We start from the raw sequence: 21409 nt of genomic DNA on the forward strand, positions 1-21409 counted from the left end.
GAAGGGGGCCGGGTGAGGATGTTTCCTCAGAGGCCCAGTCCTCTGTTCTTAACGCTACCTCACTTTTTTTTTTTTTTTTTTTTTTTCCAAAAGAAGGAACAGAGAAGGGGGTCAGGTGAGGATATTCCCTCAAAGGCCCAGTCCTCTGTTCTTAATGCTACCTCGCTAATGCGGGAAATGGCGAATGGTATGAAAGATGAATATATATATATATATATCCCTGGGGATAGGGGAGAAAGAATACTTCCCACGTATTCCCTGCGTGTCGTAGAAGGCGACTAAAAGGGAAGGGAGCGGGTGGCTGGAAATCCTCCCCTCTCATTTTTTTTTTTTTTTTTTTTTTTTTTTTTTTTTTTTTTCCAAAAGAAGGAACAGAGAAGGGGGCCAAGTGAGGATAATCCCTCAAAGGCCCAGTCCTCTGTTCTTAACGCTACCTCGCTAATGCGGGAAATGGCGAATAGTATGAAAGAAAGAATATATATATATATATATATATATATATATATATATCCCTGGGGATAGGGGAGCAAGAATACTTCCCACGTATTCCCTGCGTGTCGTAGAAGGCGACTAAAAGGGGAGGGAGCGGGGGGCTGGAAATCCTCCCCTCTCGTTTTTTTTTAATTTTCCAAAAGAAGGAACAGAGAATTGGGCCAGGTAAGGGTAGTCCCTCAAAGGCTCAGTCCTCTGTTCTTAACGCTACCTCGCTAATGTGGGAAATGGCGAATAGTTTGAAAGAAGAAAGAAAAGAATATATATATATATATATATATATATATATATATATATAAAAAATATATATATAAGTTGTTGTTCGCTGATGATACAGCGCTGGTGGCTGATTCATGTGAGAAACTGCAGAAGCTGATGACTGAGTTTGGTAAAGTGTGTGAAAGAAGAAAGTTAAGAGTAAAAGTGAATAAGAGCAAGGTTATTAGGTACAGTAGGGTTGAGGGTCAAGTCAATTGGGAGGTAAGTTTGAATGGAGAAAAACTGGAGGAAGTAAAGTTTTAGATATCTGGGAGTGGATCTGGCAGCGGATGGAACCATGGAAGCGGAAGTGGATCATAGGGTGGGGGAGGGGGCGAAAATCCTGGGAGCCTTGAAGAATGTGTGGAAGTCGAGAACATTATCTCGGAAAGCAAAAATGGGTATGTTTGAAGGAATAGTGGTTCCAACAATGTTGTATGGTTGCGAGGCGTGGGCTCTGGATAGAGTTGTGCGCAGGAGGATGGATGTGCTGGAAATGAGATGTTTGAGGGCAATGTGTGGTGTGAGGTGGTATGATCAAGTAAGTAACGTAAGGGTAAGAGAGATGTGTGGAAATAAAAAGAGCGTGGTTGAGAGAGCAGAAGAGGGTGTTTTGAAATGGTTTGGGCACATGGAGAGAATGAGTGAGGAAAGATTGACCAAGAGGATATATGTGTCGGAGGTGGAGGGAACGAGAAGTGGGAGACCAAATTGGAGGTGGAAAGATGGAGTGAAAAAGATTTTGTGTGATCGGGGCCTGAACATGCAGGAGGGTGAAAGGAGGGCAAGGAATAGAGTGAATTGGATTGATGTGGTATACCGAGGTTGACATGCTGTCAGTGGATTGAATCAAGGCATGTTGAAAAAAAATATATATATATATATATATTTTTTTTTTTTTTTGCTGCTGTCTCTCGTGTTTGCGAGGTAGCGCAAGGAACCAGACGAAAGAAATGGCCCAACCCACCCCCATACACATGTATATACATACACGTCCACACACGCAAATATACATAACTACACAGCTTTCCATGGTTTACCCCAGACGCCTCACATGCCCTGATTCAATCCACTGACAGCATGTCAACCCCGGTATACCACATCGATCCAATTCACTCTATTCCTTGCTCTCCTTTCACCCTCCTGCATGTTCAGGCCCCGATCACACAAAATCTTTTTCACTCCATCTTTCCACCTCCAATTTGGTCTCCCTCTTCTCCTTGTTCCCTCCACCTCCGACACATATATCCTCTTGGTCAATCTTTCCTCACTCATTCTCTCCATGTGACCAAACCATTTCAAAACACCCTCTTCTGCTCTCTCAACCATGCTCTTTTTATTTCCACACATCTCTCTTACCCTTACGTTACTTACTCGATCAAACCACCTCACACCACACATTGTCCTCAAACATCTCATTTCCAGCACATCCATCCTCCTGCGCACAACTCTATCCATAGTCCACGCCTCGCAACCATACAACATTGTTGGAACCACTATTCCTTCAAACATACCCATTTTTGCTTTCCGAGATAATGTTCTCGACTTCCACACATTCTTCAAGGCTCCCAGAATTTTCGCCCCCTCCCCCACCCTATGATCCACTTCCGCTTCCATGGTTCCATCCGCTGCCAGATCCACTCCCAGATATCTAAAACACTTCACTTCCTCCAGTTTTTCTCCATTCAAACTCACCTCCCAATTGAATTGACCCTCAACCCTACTGTACCTAATAACCTTGCTCTTATTCACATTTACTCTTAACTTTCTTCTTCCACACACTTTACCAAACTCAGTCACCAGCTTCTGCAGTTTCTCACATGAATCAGCCACCAGCGCTGTATCATCAGCGAACAACAACTGACTCACTTCCCAAGCTCTCTCATCCCCAACAGACTTCATACTTGCCCCTCTTTCCAAAACTCTTGCATTCACCTCCCTAACAACCCCATCCATAAACAAATTAAACAACCATGGAGACATCACACACCCCTGCCGCAAACCTACATTCACTGAGAACCAATCACTTTCCTCTCTTCCTACACGTACACATGCCTTACATCCTCGATATATATATATATATATATATATATATATATATATATATATATATATATATATATATATATATGGATGGCATTGCAGTGGAATTTATTAAAAAAGGGGGTGACTGTATTGTTGACTGGTTGGTAAGGTTATTTAATGTATGTATGACTCATGGTGAGGTGCCTGAGGATTGGCGGAATGCGTGCATAGTGCCATTGTACAAAGGCAAAGGGGATAAGAGTGAGTGCTCAAATTACAGAGGTATAAGTTTGTTGAGTATTCCTGGTAAATTATATGGGAGGGTATTGATTGAGAGGGTGAAGGCATGTACAGAGCATCAGATTGGGGAAGAGCAGTGTGGTTTCAGAAGTGGTAGAGGATGTGTGGATCAGGTGTTTGCTTTGAAGAATGTATGTGAGAAATACTTAGAAAAGCAAATGGATTTGTATGTAGCATTTATGGATCTGGAGAAGGCATATGATAGAGTTGATAGAGATGCTCTGTGGAAGGTATTAAGAATATATGGTGTGGGAGGAAAGTTGTTAGAAGCAGTGAAAAGTTTTTATCGAGGATGTAAGGCATGTGTACGTGTAGGAAGAGAGGAAAGTGATTGGTTCTCAGTGAATGTAGGTTTGCGGCAGGGGTGTGTGATGTCTCCATGGTTGTTTAATTTGTTTATGGATGGGGTTGTTAGGGAGGTAAATGCAAGAGTTTTGGAAAGAGGGGCAAGTATGAAGTCTGTTGGGGATGAGAGAGCTTGGGAAGTGAGTCAGTTGTTCGCTGATGATACAGCGCTGGTGGCTGATTCATGTGAGAAACTGCAGAAGCTGGTGACTGAGTTTGGTAAAGTGTGTGGAAGAAGAAAGTTAAGAGTAAATGTGAATAAGAGCAAGGTTATTAGGTACAGTAGGGTTGAGGGTCAAGTCAATTGGGAGGTGAGTTTGAATGGAGAAAAACTGGAGGAAGTGAAGTGTTTTAGATATCTGGGAGTGGATCTGGCAGCGGATGGAACCATGGAAGCGGAAGTGGATCATAGGGTGGGGGAGGGGGCGAAAATTCTGGGGGCCTTGAAGAATGTGTGGAAGTCGAGAACATTATCTCGGAAAGCAAAAATGGGTATGTTTGAAGGAATAGTGGTTCCAACAATGTTGTATGGTTGCGAGGCGTGGGCTATGGATAGAGTTGTGCGCAGGAGGATGGATGTGCTGGAAATGAGATGTTTGAGGACAATGTGTGGTGTGAGGTGGTTTGATCGAGTGAGTAACGTAAGGGTAAGAGAGATGTGTGGAAATAAAAAGAGCGTGGTTGAGAGAGCAGAAGAGGGTGTTTTGAAGTGGTTTGGGCACATGGAGAGGATGAGTGAGGAAAGATTGACCAAGAGGATATATGTGTCGGAGGTGGAGGGAGCAAGGAGAAGAGGGAGACCAAATTGGAGGTGGAAAGATGGAGTGAAAAAGATTTTGTGTGATCGGGGCCTGAACATGCAGGAGGGTGAAAGGAGGGCAAGGAATAGAGTGAATTGGAGCGATGTGGTATACCGGGGTTGACGTGCTGTCAGTGGATTGAATCAAGGCATGTGAAGCGTCTGGGGTAAACCATGGAAAGCTGTGTAGGTATGAATATTTGCGTGTGTGGACGTATGTATATACATGTGTATGGGGGGGGGGGGGGCATTTCTTTCGTCTGTTTCCTTGCACTACCTCGCAAACGCGGGAGACAGCGACAAAGTATAAAAAAAAAATATATATATATATATAGTATATCTTTTAAACATTGTATGTGAATTTATCACTGGTAATATATCCTGAAATAAATTCATGATTGGTGAATTCTTGTTTGGATAGTCTTTGTGACTGCTCTATGCAATTTTTGTCAAGTTTAGTGTACTTGTAATGGTATCAGAGGTGATTAGGTATTGTAGATTAGCTGTCAATGTTGCAACATTTTCTGTTGAATAGCATGGCTAACAGTGATGGCAGTGCATAATATCTCCTATGAAATAGTAAGTTTGGATGATTGTTCTCTCAGTTGTTGTGATGGGTATTGGAGTTTATTGTGCTTGGATTGTTATATTTAGAATTCCAGTCTCAAAATAAATTTGAATGTGTAAAGTTTTTGGGCATTTTTTTCCTAATTAGGAATGAATTTCTTTATATGGCACGTAAGCAATATCTACATAGATATCCATGACTGATTAAAAAAGGCTTTGAAGGTAATGCTGATACAGATTTGCTGGATGTTTTTTTCCCCACAACTAGGCACAGATGTTAATACTCATACAGATGCATTTAAATTTTCACTAATGTTAGGGTTCATTTCAGTTAAAATTATAATACTTTCATCAGTGAATACACTAGTCAAGATTTTTATAAAGATGTTATGTGATCATTTGTGAACTGGGTAAGAACTAGTTTGTTTCATGTGTACCAGGTAAAATTAAAAAGGTTCATAGCTACATATCTCATAATTAAGATTACTGAGGAAGTAAAATCCAGATATATCAAAAAACTTTTTGAAATAGATTCTTGGGTGTATTAGTTAGTGGCACCTTGTGAGTTCACTAATGGGGACACAGAGCTTCTTACCGACCTCCCTGCAGAGGACAATCAGCTCCAGAGGAGGACGACATGCTAGTTCACCAGTGGATGAATTTGGTGGGATGATTTCACATGACCTTGTACGTGATGCAACCACTACAGAGCACCCACTTGGCACTCCAGAAATACTTGGAAAAGGTAATGAAATAATAATGAATCTTATCTCCCACTGTATAAACATATTTGATATGTAATAAAATTCATTATAGATTGATTCGATGTATATCAGCTGACTTATATTTCTCTCTTGTGTCTCCCGATGATATGATTATTACACGAAAGTGCACTTGGGAACTTATCATTTTTCATTTTCCAAAAGAAGGAACACAGAAGGGGGCCAGGTGAGGATATTCCCTCAAAGGCCCAGTCCTCTGTTCTTAACGCTACCTCGCTATCGCGAGATATGGCGAATAGTATGGAAAAAAAATATATATATATATATATATATATATATATATATATATATATATATATATATATATAATTTCCATGCTTGTCTGCAATTTTTTACATCAAGGTAGCACCAGAAACGAGAAGAAAAATCCTCATTCACTCACATCCAATCTCTATCTGCCATGTATAATGCACCAAAACAACAGGTCCCATCCATTTCCAGGCTCCACACACCTTTCTGTGGTTTCCCCTGGCTGCTTTACTTACCCTGGTTCATTCCATGGACAGCAGATCACCCCTTGTATACATCAGACCAATTCACTCTACTCTCGTGCATGCATTTCACCCTCCTGCATGCTCAGGCCCCAAGCTCTAAAAATGCCATTTTACTCCATCCTCCTATTTCCAATTTGGCCTTCCCCTTCTCCTTGTCTCCTCCATTCCGACACATATATCCTCTTTGTCAACCTCTCCCCACTCATTCTCTTCATATGTCCAAACCATTTCACCAACACTCTCTTCAGCTCTCTCAGTCACACTCTTCTCATTACTACACTTCTTTCTCACCCTTTTATTACTTGATCAAACCACCTCAAACCATATAATGACCTCAGGCATTTTATTTCCAACACCTTCACCCTACTCTGCACATCTTCATTTATAAAACATGCCTCGTATCTATACAACATTGCTGGGACCACTACACTTTTAGATACACCTCAATTCTCCAAGAACCTTCACCCTGTGACTCACTTCCAATTCCATAGTTCCAATGACAACCATGTCCATTCCAATGTATCTAAAGCACTTCAATTCCTCTAAATATTCTCCAGTAAAACTCACACTGATGAACCTAGCCCTTTACCTTGCTAAACCTATTTTGAACTTACTCTTTGACGGTCCCACACCTCCTCCTCCTTTCAGTCTTGCTTTTTAATCCCACTTTACCATGCCATTACATTATATGTTATCCACCCCAATAAGATTCTCATGCTTTATTTCTTACAGGCACCCGGGATTCCCTGGAATTTGAGTGGCAGATGACTAACTGGTCTGAGTGTTCCCAGACATGTGGTTTCACCAGCACATCTAGTGGGTATCAGGTGAGTGCTTCAGTAAAGCAGATCAGGTTAAGGAGGATATTAGGAATACAAATGTAAAGCATTATTTATGTAAAGTCTTTTACTTATAGAAAGTGAAAAGGAATTACATTTTTGAGATATAGAGAACACCATAATTTCTCATATCTTCCCAAGGTATTGCAACTCGCCTGTCGTTTGTTTGATTTGTACACGTCAGCCATATGACAGATGATCATATGAATGACAGCTATTAATCTGAATCTTTAGGTTCGATCGATTCAGTGTTTGGTGCGAGTGAACAACGTGAGTCGACCAGTAGATGGGGCCTTATGTGTGGATGCTGGACTCGAGGCTCCTGTCACTATACAGAGATGTGGACTCACAGAATGTCCACAGTGGCACTTTGGCGATTGGTCAGAGTGCGAGTCATCACGGTGTTTCACACTTCATTACGGTTAGTTTATATTCATGGTAGAAGGGAAAAACATGAATGTTAAGTGCAGTACAAGCTCAGCTTAGGGTTATGATTGGTACTTGATGTTGAGCATGGTCATAAGCTTTTGGAATTCCAGAATATCTTGGTAAAGTTAGTCATACATAAGCATTATGAGTAGCCATTTAGACTTTGGTAGTTCTGTTAATAAAGTTGGAATCTGTATGTTGCCAAAGTAAGCAAACAGAGAAGTGGTCTTGGCATTTAACCCTTTTACCAGCTCTGTCACTTATCCTGTGTTAGTGCTGCAAAAGAAGACAGTCCCTTCATTGACTACTTGTAATGTGTTTAATACTTCAGTAAAAAAAAAAAAAGTACTTCATCTGACTGGTAATGTGTTTCAAGAACTTCATGTAACACATTTTATTTATATTTTCCATACTTGATCACTGTTTCCTGTGTTATGCGAGATAATGCCATGAACATTCAAAGAAAACCAACATTTATTCACATCCATTCTCAAGCTTTCATGTATAATGCACCAAAGACACAGCTTCCTATCCACAACCCTGGTTCTGTCCATTGACTCTCAAGTACTCACAGCTGAGTGTTGCAACAGCAACACATAAAATAACCTGGGTTTCAAGGTGCAGCTATAGCAACATCTTAAATTTTGTGCCAGAGATATTGACAGGAAAGTAAATAAGTGACAGTATTAAGAAATGATAACACATGAAACTGATGTCATACAATGAGCCAGTTTTTTTGAGTATCTGTGTCTAAAGTCATCAAAATCTTGGAGGAAATAATACGATGTCCACTCACTTCTGGACCATCTACTCAAAAGTTGAACTTTTGGAGTGATGTTCACAAACAATAGTGGGAGGAAAGCTTAAGCTGAGAGTCATGGCAATGCATTGAAAGCTCTGGTAAATACGCAGAATTTATGTACAGAGTTTTTCAGCACCTTCGTGATTTAGTGCTTATCCCAATTTACACGTATCGAGAAAATCCTTAGTTTTCCTACATCCAGATAGGTAAGAAATAAGAGGTATAGAAATATACAATTCACATATTGTAGCTAGAATTACAACACAGAGTAAAGAATGGAGATGTGTTAAGAAAAACACAATTGAAAACAAGAAGATATTTTGTCCAAATATGCCACAGGGCAATTTTTTGGTTGAAGAAAAAGGGTAGTACAAACAATTGAGGGCATATAAGTAATAGGAAGACCATGAAAGAGCTGGATGGATGCAGTTAGTGAATTGAGATATTTCAGATAAGGATTCTAAAGGAATGATTTGTAATCACATACACTGGAGACATGTTGTATGTAAAGGTGAAAATATGAACAGAAACATGTCTCATTTCATTAACCTTTGTGTACAGAGTGAAAAATTAAGGAACGCGTAAGTACAGAAGCACTTGTTCAGTATAGCACCCTGGACACAAGGATGGGTGCAAATGAAATAGCTATATGCACTTGACCCTTTTCATACAATTCGCCATTTCCCGCGTTAGTGAGGTAGCGTTAAGAACAGAGGACTGGGCCTTTGAGGGAATATCCTCATCTGGCCCCCTTCTCTGTTCCTTCTTTGGGGAAAAAAAAAAAAAAAAAAAAAAACAAGAGGGGAGGATTTCCATCCCCCACTCCCTTCCCTTTTAGTCGCCTTCTACGACACGCAGGGAATACGTGGGAAGTATTCTTTCTCCCCTATCCCCAAATTGAAACAAAAAAGTTGATAGATACAAGATAGTATATACATATCTCTTTTATTCTCTTCATTTTATATAACTTAGTAGCAACCATAATTACACCATGCATCAAAAATGTGATTTATACAAAAGTAATGTTACATTTCAGATAGACATAAGAAGATAATTTTTGAGTGTACAACCACTACACATTTTTTTCTTTTTTTTTGTAAAAATCTTAGGTTGGTTAGTCAGTCATATACTTTTTATGGTCATTCTGTCTATTTATATCTCTGATGCCTGTTCCCTTCTTGAACTCCAATTGGGGTGGCCACGGCCATCATATCTCCATAACTAGTGAACTCCAGTGCCACTTCTTAGCCTTAGTGCCTCACCCTTAACAGGCAAGTGGCAGAGGGCAAGTCTAGCTCAGTGTTTGCACAGGCTCTTACCTAATGTTTCTCCTGACGACCTCTACCTAATGCTCCTGCCTAATGTTCCTACCTACTAAGCTCAACCTAATGTTTCTACCTAAATGTTCCAGCCAATTACTTCTATCTGTTGCTCCTACGATTGTTCCAAAAGGTAGGGCTAGCACATCATTCATTTATTATGATTTAAAACGTGGTATTTACACTTCCTGTGCAGCCTACCAACGTCGTGATGTGGTCTGTCAGCTACATAATGGGACAGTTGTCAGCTCTTCACAGTGTGATGAACGAACACGTCCACGTCACCGCCAAGAATGTTACAACTACCAGTGCTCTGGTGTCTGGAGAGTTGGTGACTGGTCAGAGGTGAGATGTCTTATACATCTTTTAAACATCCTGTGATTAGGAAAGTATTAAGCATTATTAAACATAATCTATCATGCTTTTGACCTTGATGGCAGTAGCAACTCACTTTGAACATTTCTCAATTAGTAATGTGGCTTAGAACTCTGCACTAGAACCAAATTATCAGTGCTAGTCCACATATATACTCCATTGGGTAGGACCATAGGACATTTTCCATGAAAACTGTAGTTTCTACTTAAACTTGCAAGAGTGAATGACTTCTGTAATATTGTTTTAAGACTATCATCCATATAGTCTCTTTTTCCATATGTTGCTTGTTAAAAGTTTCCAGAAAAAGATGGACAACAGTATTTTTTTTCCAGTGTACTGCACCATGTGGAGGCCAAGGATATCGAACTCGCCTTCTGCAATGTGTGTGGAATGGTACCAAGAAAGCTGCTGGAAATGCATGCAGAGAACTACCACGTCCTGAAGTTGTTCGCTGGTGTGATGGTGAACCCTGTCCTGACCTCAGTATGTAATCTGGAGTCCAAGTCACCAGTTCATGAATCCAGGCCAAGAGGTCATCAGGTACAGTGCTGCTGCCGGACGGTGCATGGTTCACACTGCTGCATTCACGGCCAAAAGCAAGATTAAGGGGTGAAGGATATCTATAACTGTATTTCTGATGAGGTAGAAAAACTCCTCTTGTCTCAAAAATAGGGGAATGTTCAAAAGTATTCCCATATTATTCCCATGAAAAAATAATCGGTCATTTTTCAAAGAGTATTAAAATGAATTATTTATTTTCATTTTTCTAGATTTGTTTCTTGAGATAAAAGCTGCCATTTCAGTATCTCTCAGCACACAGATATTATATATATATATATATATATATATATATATATATATATATATATATATATATATATATTTCCATACGAATACGCCGTTTCCCGCATTAGCGAGGTAGCATTAAGACCAAAGGACTGAGCCTTAGAGGAAATATCCTCACTTGGCTCCTTTCTCTGTTCCTTCTTTTGGAAAATTAAAAATGGGAGGGGAGGATTTCCAGCCCCCCTCTCCCTCCCCTTTCAGTCTCCTTCTGCAACATGCAGGGAATACGTGGGAAAGGGGAGAGAGCAGGGGGGGGGGGGGCTGGAAATCCTCTCTTCCACTTTTTACTTTTCCAAAAGAAGGAACAGAGAAGTGGGCCAAGTGAGGATTTTCCCTCTTAGGCTAAGTCCTCTGTTTTAATACTACCTTGTTAATGTGGGAAATGGTGAATATGTATGAATAATTATATATATATATATATATATATATATATATATATATACTGTACACAGAGTGAACTGTGGTACTTAACCATAATTAAGAGTAAGAACATAACATTACTCATCTATTTTGCACGTTTGATAGTCATTGTTTAGTTTTTGAAAATTTTTCACGTTTTTCACCCATCTCTAATACTACCTCTGCTGCTGCTTGAACATCACCACCTTCTTGGATGTGTATGAGCTTAACACAGCAACACCTGTATTAACCAAAACTGCTTTAATTACAATTGGTTGGTGAGCACATTCCATATTACTCACCTGCTCTGGCATCTACTAACATGGCAGGCTAACCAATTAATCTGTATAGGGTGAGATTACTATATACCTCCAGCTTTAGCAGTTTATATTGGCAATTTCCACATGTCCAAAAAGATTAATTGTTGAAGGTAAGTATTAGCCACCAATAAGTGAAAATCAGTGTTCAGCCATCAACTAGTCATTCAAAAATCTTGATAATACGTTTCGTTAATGATTTCATGAAATATCATAACGAGAAATAGCATCTTTAGTTATCAGCTGTATTAATTTTTGATTTGTTGAGAACAAATACTAAACCTATTCACCAGTGCAGCAACAGTAGTGCAAAGATTCCCATGATAATGTGCACCTGAACTTTCAGTTACCTAAATGAAGATTGTGAAGATCACCAGAAAATATTTTTCTTGAGCATGAATATGTTAGAATATACACTGACACAAGTCTGTCACACAAGAAGGCCTTTTAAACTGCCACTTACATAAATTTTCTAAAACCTTTTTTATTCCAGTTATTTGCAAACATCAGCACGTTACAAATTGTACAAACAAGTTAGAATATAAATGCAGTACATTTATCATTACAAGCAAAATGTATATTCAAAGTGATGCTTTTCTGTTTGGCGCACTGATACTTTCAAGTATAGCAAGGTAAATTTCCCAGAAATTTCCAAAAGCATCTTGTAATTTTTTCACTCACAATCTTTGGTTACACAAATGCAGTCAGGCAGAAACAGAAAAAAAGACCCCACATCCCTTTTCTCTGATTTTCCCCACTCACCTTTTTTCCTACATTTTCTCCCTTTTATTCTCCCATTTTTCCCATCTTACATATTTGATTTTCCTCTCTGTCCAAATTTACATATTACCTTTTTCACCTCATCTCCCTTCTCTTTTTCTCTCCCTCCATTCCTATTTGGCATGTGCACACGCACATACACACGTGTATATTATATACATAGAGTACCTTACCTTATGCAAAGTCCTATTTTGTACATATATTCATGCACTTAGCAATAGAGAATATATAGTTACTATAGAACTGGTGCAACATGCTTGTATTAAGTCATCCAACTGTTTAGAGATGCTGATGCTTAGAAAGCACTAGAGAAAAGAGAGTTAAACGTACTTTTCCATGGGTTTGAATTACAAGGAGACTTATTAGACTAGTAACCATGCCCGCTCCTTGGTGGTAGCATGTGCTTGCCTGTATGAATGGTTGACTGAACATGACTAGCAAAATGAATATGCACAATGGCATTCCTCAATAATTGTAATAACAAAATTGTTAATGTATAAAAGTATGAAGTAGTTAACAATTGCTAGTCGAGTTCACCAGCTCTTGTGCCTGCATTTTTTCCTAGATTAAATAGTATAAGAATTTTTATAATTTTCATTTTATACAGGATTTCCATAACTATGCTTTGTACAGTACTAACTTGTCACATGAATCATTATGCCAATCTCTTTGATGCATATATAATAATTTGATGTATATATGATAATTATTTTCTTATTATTATTACGTAACTGTATAACCCCTCTTTTAGGGTTCCTGCAACTTCAGGATACTGTATAACCCCTCTTTTAGGGTTCCTGCAACTTCAGGATAAAGTGTTCTTTGTAATAGGAAGTTTCTTAATGGCATTTTACTCCTTTTCATCTGCCTACAGTTATACTGTTCTTAACGCTACCTCGCTAATGCAGGAAATGAAAGATGAAGTGAACTTCACATTCAAGCAGAGTTTGCTAACACCTGGGGAGATCATAGAGAAAGACTACTACCTATATATCTTTTTTTCTTTTATATATTTTCATTTTTAGTATGAACATGTCACAGGCAAAACAAGCCCCAATCATGGCAATTTTTGAGTGAAAGGAACTGCATCACAACTCAGGTGTTTGTCAACTTGACCTTTAAAGGTAGTGGGAATGATGGTACAGGGGAGTTTTGCAGCTTTTAATTGTTTATAGGAGGAGGTGGAGGAGGTATCATAATGGTAAACAAATTGCAGCTAAGGGCAAGTCAGAGGTGCATTGGTGGCAGGGACTCATGGAGACTACTCATGAGAGCATTGAAAGGTTATGAAAAAGTGTGGAATTAGAAGGCTGGAATTCCTTCTCCTCCTGTGCTTACAGTATCTTCCTGAAACATTTATGTTCCTCACCACCTCCATATCTTTAGGAGATTTAGTAACCAGAAGGAACACAAAATTGTAAATGGAAGCCCACATCAATTAATATGCTATATATAGCATCTGACATGAAATGATGTTCAAACTTTTCCTGCTTTAGCTGAAATATCCAGCTGACTTATCATTAGTAGCCTATACAGATTTCTTGTCACAAGCCTGGTGCAGGGAAAAATTCTGCACTTCTCACAACCCTCTACAATCACCATTATGCATGCAAATCCTTCAACTTGCAGGTAATGCATTATTGTGACCTGGTGGAAAATGTGTAAATTGTAGATAACCTAAGTGAGGAAGAAGAGAAGGACCACTTTTCATCTATATCAGTTAGTAAGGAAAGTGAAGGACAGTAGCTTAGAGAAATAAATGACTTCAGTCAGATTTAAGTGGAATTACATAAGGAGGGGGAGGCTAGCAGCTGCATCCCCACTATCATTTTGTTCATATGAAAGAAAAAATGTAATAGCTGCACCCAGTTTTCCTCATATGCAATTTTGGAGTGTTGGAGGGCAATTGTGACAATAATAAAGAGCTAGAGTATTGCCAAAGAGAAGAAAAAACTCTTAACACCCTCCCCACATATGGTAGTCTCCCTTCTTCCTCACACTCATTTTCATTGCAAATACCGTAATGTTTCTAAAGATTTTCTTCAATAATGCCTGTGTGAAGTATGAGTAGAATGATAAACCAAGAGAAAGAAACGAAACCTCTAACATTCCTCCTCACACATACCAACCACTCTTCCTTCTCACTCATTTTAGTGTGTAATGTAATATTTCTAATGTAATCATGATATTCACCAACAATACTATGCCTGTGTCTGAAATAACATTAGTGTAAAACAAAGTTCAGGAGTAAGAAACACCACCACTGCTTCCTTCATTCATACTCGGAACTGTCAGATGTGGCTACACCCCATTCCACCCCTCTCTCACAAAGGTATTTATATAAGGTTCCTTAGTATTTTCTCTTACTTTTGCATGATAACCTATCATTTTATAATTCTTAATCTTTCATACAATAGACATTTTATCCTATGCTTGTCAACCTGGGTTTAAGTGACCACAGCCACTTATGCACAACTAGGCCCCACTGACCTTTCCCTGGTTTCCCTCGGCCGCTTCACATGCCCTAGCTCAGTCCGCTGATAGCACATTGCCCCCTGTATACCAAATCATTCCATTTCACTCTATCAAGTGCACACCTTTGGCCCTCCTACTTGTCCAGGGCCCAATTACCCAAAATGTTTTCCACTTCATCCTTCCATCTCCATATTGGTCTCTCCCTTCTTGTTCCTTCCACTTCTGACATATTTCTTATTTAACCTCCCATAATTCATTCATGCTGTCCTCAAACATTCTATTTTCCATAAATCCACCCTCCTCTGCACATGGTCATCTATAGCCCATGCCTTGCATTCATACAACATTTTTGGGACTATTATTCCATTAAACATACCCATTTTTGTCCTGCAAGATAATCTCTCTTCACACACATTCCCCAATGCTTCCAAAACCTTTGCACTCTCACCCACCATATGACATGATTCCATTGCCATGGTACCATTAGCTGCCATGTCCACTCCAAGGTATGTAAAACATGACTTCCTCAAGTTTACTTTTTGTTAGCATAAATGTATGTCAGATTCACATCCTAGGAGGTGGGTAATTGTAACATGCTGTTGCAACTATAAAATACTATTTTTCTATATCTCTTGATGCCTGTTCCCTTTGGGAACTCCCTCAAGGGGGTGGCCACCACAAGAGTCTCCATAACTGTTGAACTCCAGTGCCACTTCTTTAGCCTGTGCCTCACCCATAACAGGCCACTGGCAGAGGGCAACTCTAAGTGTTGTGTTTCCGGAGGCTCCTACCTAATGCTCCTACCAACTACCACTACCTAATGTGTCTACCTAATATTCCTGCCTAAAGCTACAACCTACTACTACTACCTAATGCTCCTTCCTATTGCTTCTACCTATGTTTCTACTAAAAGCTCCTGTCTAACTTTCTATCTATTGCTCCTACTATTTTACCAAAGGCAGGACTATTGCAAAACTCTCACTGCAGGGAAATCTAAAGCTGCAGAGAATGAGTTTTGTGAGTGAAGTTTTGTCAACTGTTATTTGTGACAAGGATACTCTACACATGTATAACTCTCTCTAAACATTATTCTTACTGTATAGTGATTTCACATACTCTTAGTGTCTATTTAGATCAGAGGCATTATTTTGGGAAGAGAGGCATTTTTTATGTTCCTTACTGAAGCAATTTCTTTTATGTTTTGTTTGATATTTTATTCCATTATTTTTTCCCTTGAAAGTTCTTTACTGTGGTTAAATATGAATTTTTTAGCAGTGATTCTAACAACAACTTCTGCTTCAGGTGAGGAGGAAACAAAGGCATTGAGAGAATGTCGGGATCGCAGTAAGTACTGCAGCATTGTCAAGAGGTTGAACATGTGTCGTATCCAGATCTATCGAGAACAGTGTTGTCGCTCCTGCCCTTAGCAAACCCCTTACCATAAGGGTATATTTTCTAAGAGTCAGTTCCTTACCACTGAAGCAACACCTCTGGGTACCATAACCACTTCACCAAGACCATGCAACCAACAAGTAGAACTATCACAGGGTCATTTTATCCATTTCAATTTAAGTAAACCACAGTGCTAATTCTCAACTTATTAATAATGAAGAGAAATAACAGTAATGCAATTTCTAGTGAAATTTTATAAAGCCGAAAATCAATATTGGATTTTTATAGGTTGATTTATTTTTCAAGAAAAAGTTGAAACAAAATTATTCTGTATGGTATTAGTTATGATTTAAGATGCTTTATGCTGCAGATATAAAACAAGGATAAATTAAGAAATGGAATGCACCCAGATGTTAGTTATGAGGGCATTTCATATCCTGTTTGAAGTGTTCAACAGATGAATTAGAAAGATATGGGGAGACAAGTCTATGTCCAATAATGACAAAAAGTGATTAACACTAAGAAAGTTGTCACCTTTTGGCCAGAAATACAGCCCACCGTACTGATCTTTGGAATTTTTTGGATATGTAAGAGGGATATTAGCATTATCTTAATATATGGTGGTAAAAGAGAAGTGCTGAAAATGGGCAGTAGTTGATTCTATACCTTATTTGTAATTATGGACAATTTGAGCATCAAAACACTATGCCACAAAGACCTCAAAACTACAAGTGTAATGTGTCTACAGTTGATATACTCAAGAGCTGAAAGACTAGAAATTCTATGAGGTAAATACCCAGTAAATATGGATTCCATAGGGAGATATTTCATCGGATCTGCTCAAGAAATGACATACGGTATGTGAACATTCAGAAGGTGCTTCATATCATACAGGTCATTTGCAATACCCTAAAAATAAGCAAAACATCAACAAACACGAGAATGTTTATGCACTGAATCAGTATTGTCACTGTGAAGTCTGGTTCAATTTATACATTTGTTAACGATCTAACACGCATAATTCAACATTGTACAAGAGAGATTTTTGTTCAGTAAATTACTTTTCTTTATGCTTTACATACAAAATCCTGTTATGATCTCATGTAAAGAAAAAAAAATCCATTCCGTATATGCCTTAAAAGTAGGCACCAACACTGTCGAGATGTTTCCCTTTTCTTATACATTTCCATTAAGATTTTAAGATTTTGCAGTGTACTGTCCACTTTATTTCATTCTTCCGAGTGGAATGCACGATGAATGTGTAGCACTGATTGCCTTTTGGAATAACGTGTGATAATGATAATATCCAATTTGTTATGCCATGTGTGGGATGCTGTACACCCTCCTATACGCAACCCATTTTCTTGCTGGGTGATATCAAGGTTTACAAATATTGCATTGTCATTAATTGTTATCATTTCTAATCTTATATACTAGTCTAATGGGTGAGTATGTTGACAACTGAACTAGACAGCAAGAAACCCACTTCAGGAAAGCCACAGAACCTGGTATGACTTAAAGTTCACCTAAGCTGGCGCACAAACCTAAGTTAGGGTCATGTAGAATAAGCTGTCTGCAAGCAAGGTATTTCAATAACACATAATGTCTTAGATAGGTGTTGTAAGCATCCCTGTGTTGTAGAGCAATAACACCATATTGATATATGTACAGTAGATATTATCTGTAACACGTAATGTAACATATGCATGTAATATACCAAGTCTAGGGTACACAGTAAATAATTATGCTGTTATAGTATTTATGATTTTTAAGTTTTATGTTACCCAATGTAATATAATATTTTGAATTGTGTTAAGGTTAATACAAGAAACTTGATCTTGTGGTCATGCTGTGTATAAATTGTGTAGTGTGGACATCTTTTCCATTTTTTTATCATATACTAGTAGCAAGCTTTTTTATAATATAAAGAAATCCACAAATGGAATTTTGACAAAACTTATTTTAGTACCTCTTGTATCCTTTTCTAAATCACAGAATTTAGGATGGTTTGCAGGTGATTTTACTGATCTCTTGTCAGTCTAGTACTTCAGTACTAGAAAAATTATATGTCTTTGTAAGATAAAGATAATAGGTTAGAAGTATTCATAGAGATTAAAGTAAAACCCACACATAAACTTTTATATTAGAAAGGTGGACCTTTTAAAAATGACTCCTCTCTTGTAGATTCAGCATAATTCTATTGTTTTTAATGCAGTTTTTACTTTCATGCCACAAGGTCAGGGTCCACGTTCAGACTCTACCTCAGTTTTGATTATAAATGGAGCTTGTGATGCTGGGCCAAAGTGCAGAATCCCAGAGTAAAGGAATGAGAATTATTAAAGTACAAGACAGGATTTGATCCAGAGCTTAAGGTGGATTTTGAGGGAATTCAGAGAAAGAATACCTAGGATTATAAAAGGTTATTTGAAGAGGAATTCAGACATTTTAGTGTGAATGGGAATGAATGTGATATATGACATGAAAGGATAATTAAAAATTAATATTGCTAATTAATTATAAGCCTAACCAACAACAATCTCAGTATAAATATGTAGTGTCCAAAGGAGGATATGGGATAGTATCAATGAAGTTTTTGCTGTAAATCTTTGTAAAAAATATTTAAATCAATGCACAGAGAACTGATTTGCCTACCACAAGAAATAATGCCTCATTAGCATTTCCATGACTGTCTATCAGTTATATAGATCTAAAACGCATTTTCTAAAATAATGCCGCACGCAAAGCACTATGATATTTCATATATCCACAAATACAAATTTAGAACTCTATCTTTTCATTTATACTTCACTTTAAACCAATTTCATGTAAGATCTAAAAATCTCCTTATGAAAGGCTGCAATAGAGAGGTCTTCCAATGCTTTAAGTTGAGGTATATTATCCTTTGCATTATGATACACTGCATGGTGGATCCTGCCTTAAATGTGCAAAATATTTCAACAGTCATAGGTAAATAGCCTGAGATCTTCGAGATTAAGAAATTATTTTTACATGCTCTATCCATCACAGTTTTGTTTTCCACCTTAGTATAATTTTAATGTATGCAGCTTTATTTGTTATAAAAGACATTGAAATTCACAAGTTAAACTTATAAGGATTTACCTTTTAAATTCAGATCCACCTAAATTATCAACTGTATGCCTTTGGTTACATGTAAGATGAATGAGGAAATACGCTGCTATAGTAGGTTTTTAGTTGAAAAAGTTTAGGACCTTAATTTCCTAGTGTTGAAGATGTTGTATGCAGACTTGAGCAAATGGAATGTTTGTAGTTGAACATCAATTCCCCTACCTGTCTAAACCCCTTAACATATGCGTCAGTATAAAGAACAAAATGCTATTGTAACTGCCTTGTGTTGAATGTGTAGAGAATAGGTGTAGGAAGAACATTTGAAGATGGTTTCCTGCAGGAAAAAGATTGCAGCTGTACTATTAGACTGGAAATAGTTTAGTAATAGTAATGGTGTGTGCAAGTTTTCCAAAAACCTTTGAGAATCTCAACTGTTATAACCTTTAGCTATGGAGAATTGATTTCTCAGTAATATAGAGTAAGTTAAAGCAAGTACAAAAATTGGGTGGAAAGGGATAGGAAAATCCATCATATTGATGGATGGAGATCAAGAGAAAAAAAAAAATTAAATACAGGTAATTGAAATGTGACCAGGATGAATGTGATATGACAAAGGTAGTACAATCAAATGTTTTTGGATATTTATACCATATGGAGACAGTATGAATTAATGTGCCTTGAATAAGGCATGGGACAGTGTTCAGAGATGAAATGATGCAGAAAAGAAACAGAATAAAATTTAGAGTTGTATGGTTGGAATATCTTTTTCATGAAATTAATAACCAAGCAGTTATAAACAATGAAGCAACTGCATCATCCTTTGCATGTTTTCTTTGATGCTATACTTTAGCAAGAGAAATGTAAGAAACAGTAACAGTTGAATAGCAGTACTATTTGATGTAAAGAGTATTTAGCTCCTTTGGTAAGCTTCAGGTATCATATGATTAATATGTGATCCTATTTAATTCAGAAAATGCCTCGAGTTCAGGAAAACTTTGTAATTCAGAAAAAGCCTTGTGTTCAAAAATCTGGGTATGACTGCCAATCTTTGTTTATTCATTATGTAATCAACAATCAAAGTTTATCATTTGTATGGTGAAAAGATGTAAGAAGTTACGAAACATAAATGAGACTGATTGAACAACTGTCATAATAAATACAGTTCATATGAATTATCTACAAATCTTATTAAGTATCATATACTTCAAAATAACAAAGTTCTCATAAATTATATTTCATACATGGTTTAAAACAAATTTGTGTTTCCACAAGTAAAAGTCCTGAATTGTCCAAAAAATGGAAAATATAAACTATTGTAATTCACCAGTGAAAGTTAAGTCATTTCTCTTGCAAGAATTCTGACTGGTTCCTCACCTAGCCTCGTCTAGTCTACCCAGTCCGAACTAGAGATATTAATGCACGGGCCTTTCTATTTCTTCACCTTTATTGTATATTTTTTCCTCTTCTCACCTCATTCTTTGCCCACTCATGCATTTATCAATTATCTTCCTGTATTTATTTTTTTTCTACTTGTACGTGCATAGCAAAATGTGATTGTATATATTGCTGTAAGTGCATTGTACAAATAAAGCACTAGATAAACACAAAGAATTGAGTACTTTTTCTTAAAATTTCCTGTAATGCATTTTATCATTTTGACCTAAAAATGTTATTCTGCTTTACTGTGTTTGATTATTTAAAAGTAACTGCTAGCCATGCAACACCCCAACACACGACACAACTTCCCCCTTAAATTAGGAGCAACACTACAAAGAGGAGTCAATGACATAAGTCCCCTCTGAGCAGATAGCTTCTTGCCCTCAACATAATTCAATACAGCTGCTCTAGCTCCTGGCCTTTTTTTCAAATTATGGGTCATACTCAAACACTCTATATCCTCACACTCTTTCTTTCACCACAGATCAATCCAATTATAATTCCCCAACAATCATGTAGAGCAGTGACATTAACTCCCAGACCCTTTGGTATGTACATATACTCACAATGCCAAACACACATCTTTAGGAAACACTAATCTAAAATATGCCATATAACGCGGGAGACAGCGACAGAGCAAAAAAAAAAAAAAAAAAAAAAAAAAAAAAAAAAAGTTTTGAGTGGTATCATCTCAACAACAAATATATGAAGGAATCTTCAGGACATAAAACTTCCACCCACATAAAAATCCGTAGTACCTTTCTAAACACATACACTCCCATTTCGAGCACAATGAACAACAGTATGAAACTCGACACCCTACCATGAACAAACTGACCAACACCTTACA

General features: G+C 37.7%; 1 protein-coding gene and 1 long non-coding RNA gene across 14 annotated transcripts in view; one reads left to right on the forward strand and one right to left on the reverse strand.

Moving 5' to 3' along the window:
* The window catches only part of nolo (no long nerve cord), a 372128-nt gene extending 351380 nt beyond the window's left edge, over window positions 1–20748 (forward strand). For 7 of the 12 annotated variants that reach the window (XM_071690856.1, XM_071690860.1, XM_071690864.1 and 4 more), the window contains 6 exons: window positions 5372–5531; window positions 6795–6889; window positions 7136–7322; window positions 9648–9796; window positions 10159–10309; window positions 15946–20748. In XM_071690856.1, the coding sequence (XP_071546957.1) occupies window positions 5372–5531; window positions 6795–6889; window positions 7136–7322; window positions 9648–9796; window positions 10159–10309; window positions 15946–16070 (867 nt within the window). In that variant the 3' untranslated portion in view covers window positions 16071–20748. Of the gene's footprint in view, window positions 1–5371; window positions 5532–6794; window positions 6890–7135; window positions 7323–9647; window positions 9797–10158; window positions 10367–15945 lie in introns of all 12 variants that reach the window. The other 5 variants (XM_071690859.1, XM_071690862.1, XM_071690867.1 and 2 more) reach the window with 4 other exon arrangements.
* The window catches only part of LOC139764340 (uncharacterized), a 59572-nt gene that overhangs the window by 29552 nt on the left and 8611 nt on the right, over window positions 1–21409 (reverse strand). The gene's annotated exons all lie outside the window — the stretch shown is intronic.

This window comes from Panulirus ornatus, chromosome 49 (genome assembly GCF_036320965.1).
Source record: "Panulirus ornatus isolate Po-2019 chromosome 49, ASM3632096v1, whole genome shotgun sequence".
NCBI classification, from domain to species: Eukaryota; Metazoa; Arthropoda; class Malacostraca; order Decapoda; family Palinuridae; genus Panulirus; species Panulirus ornatus.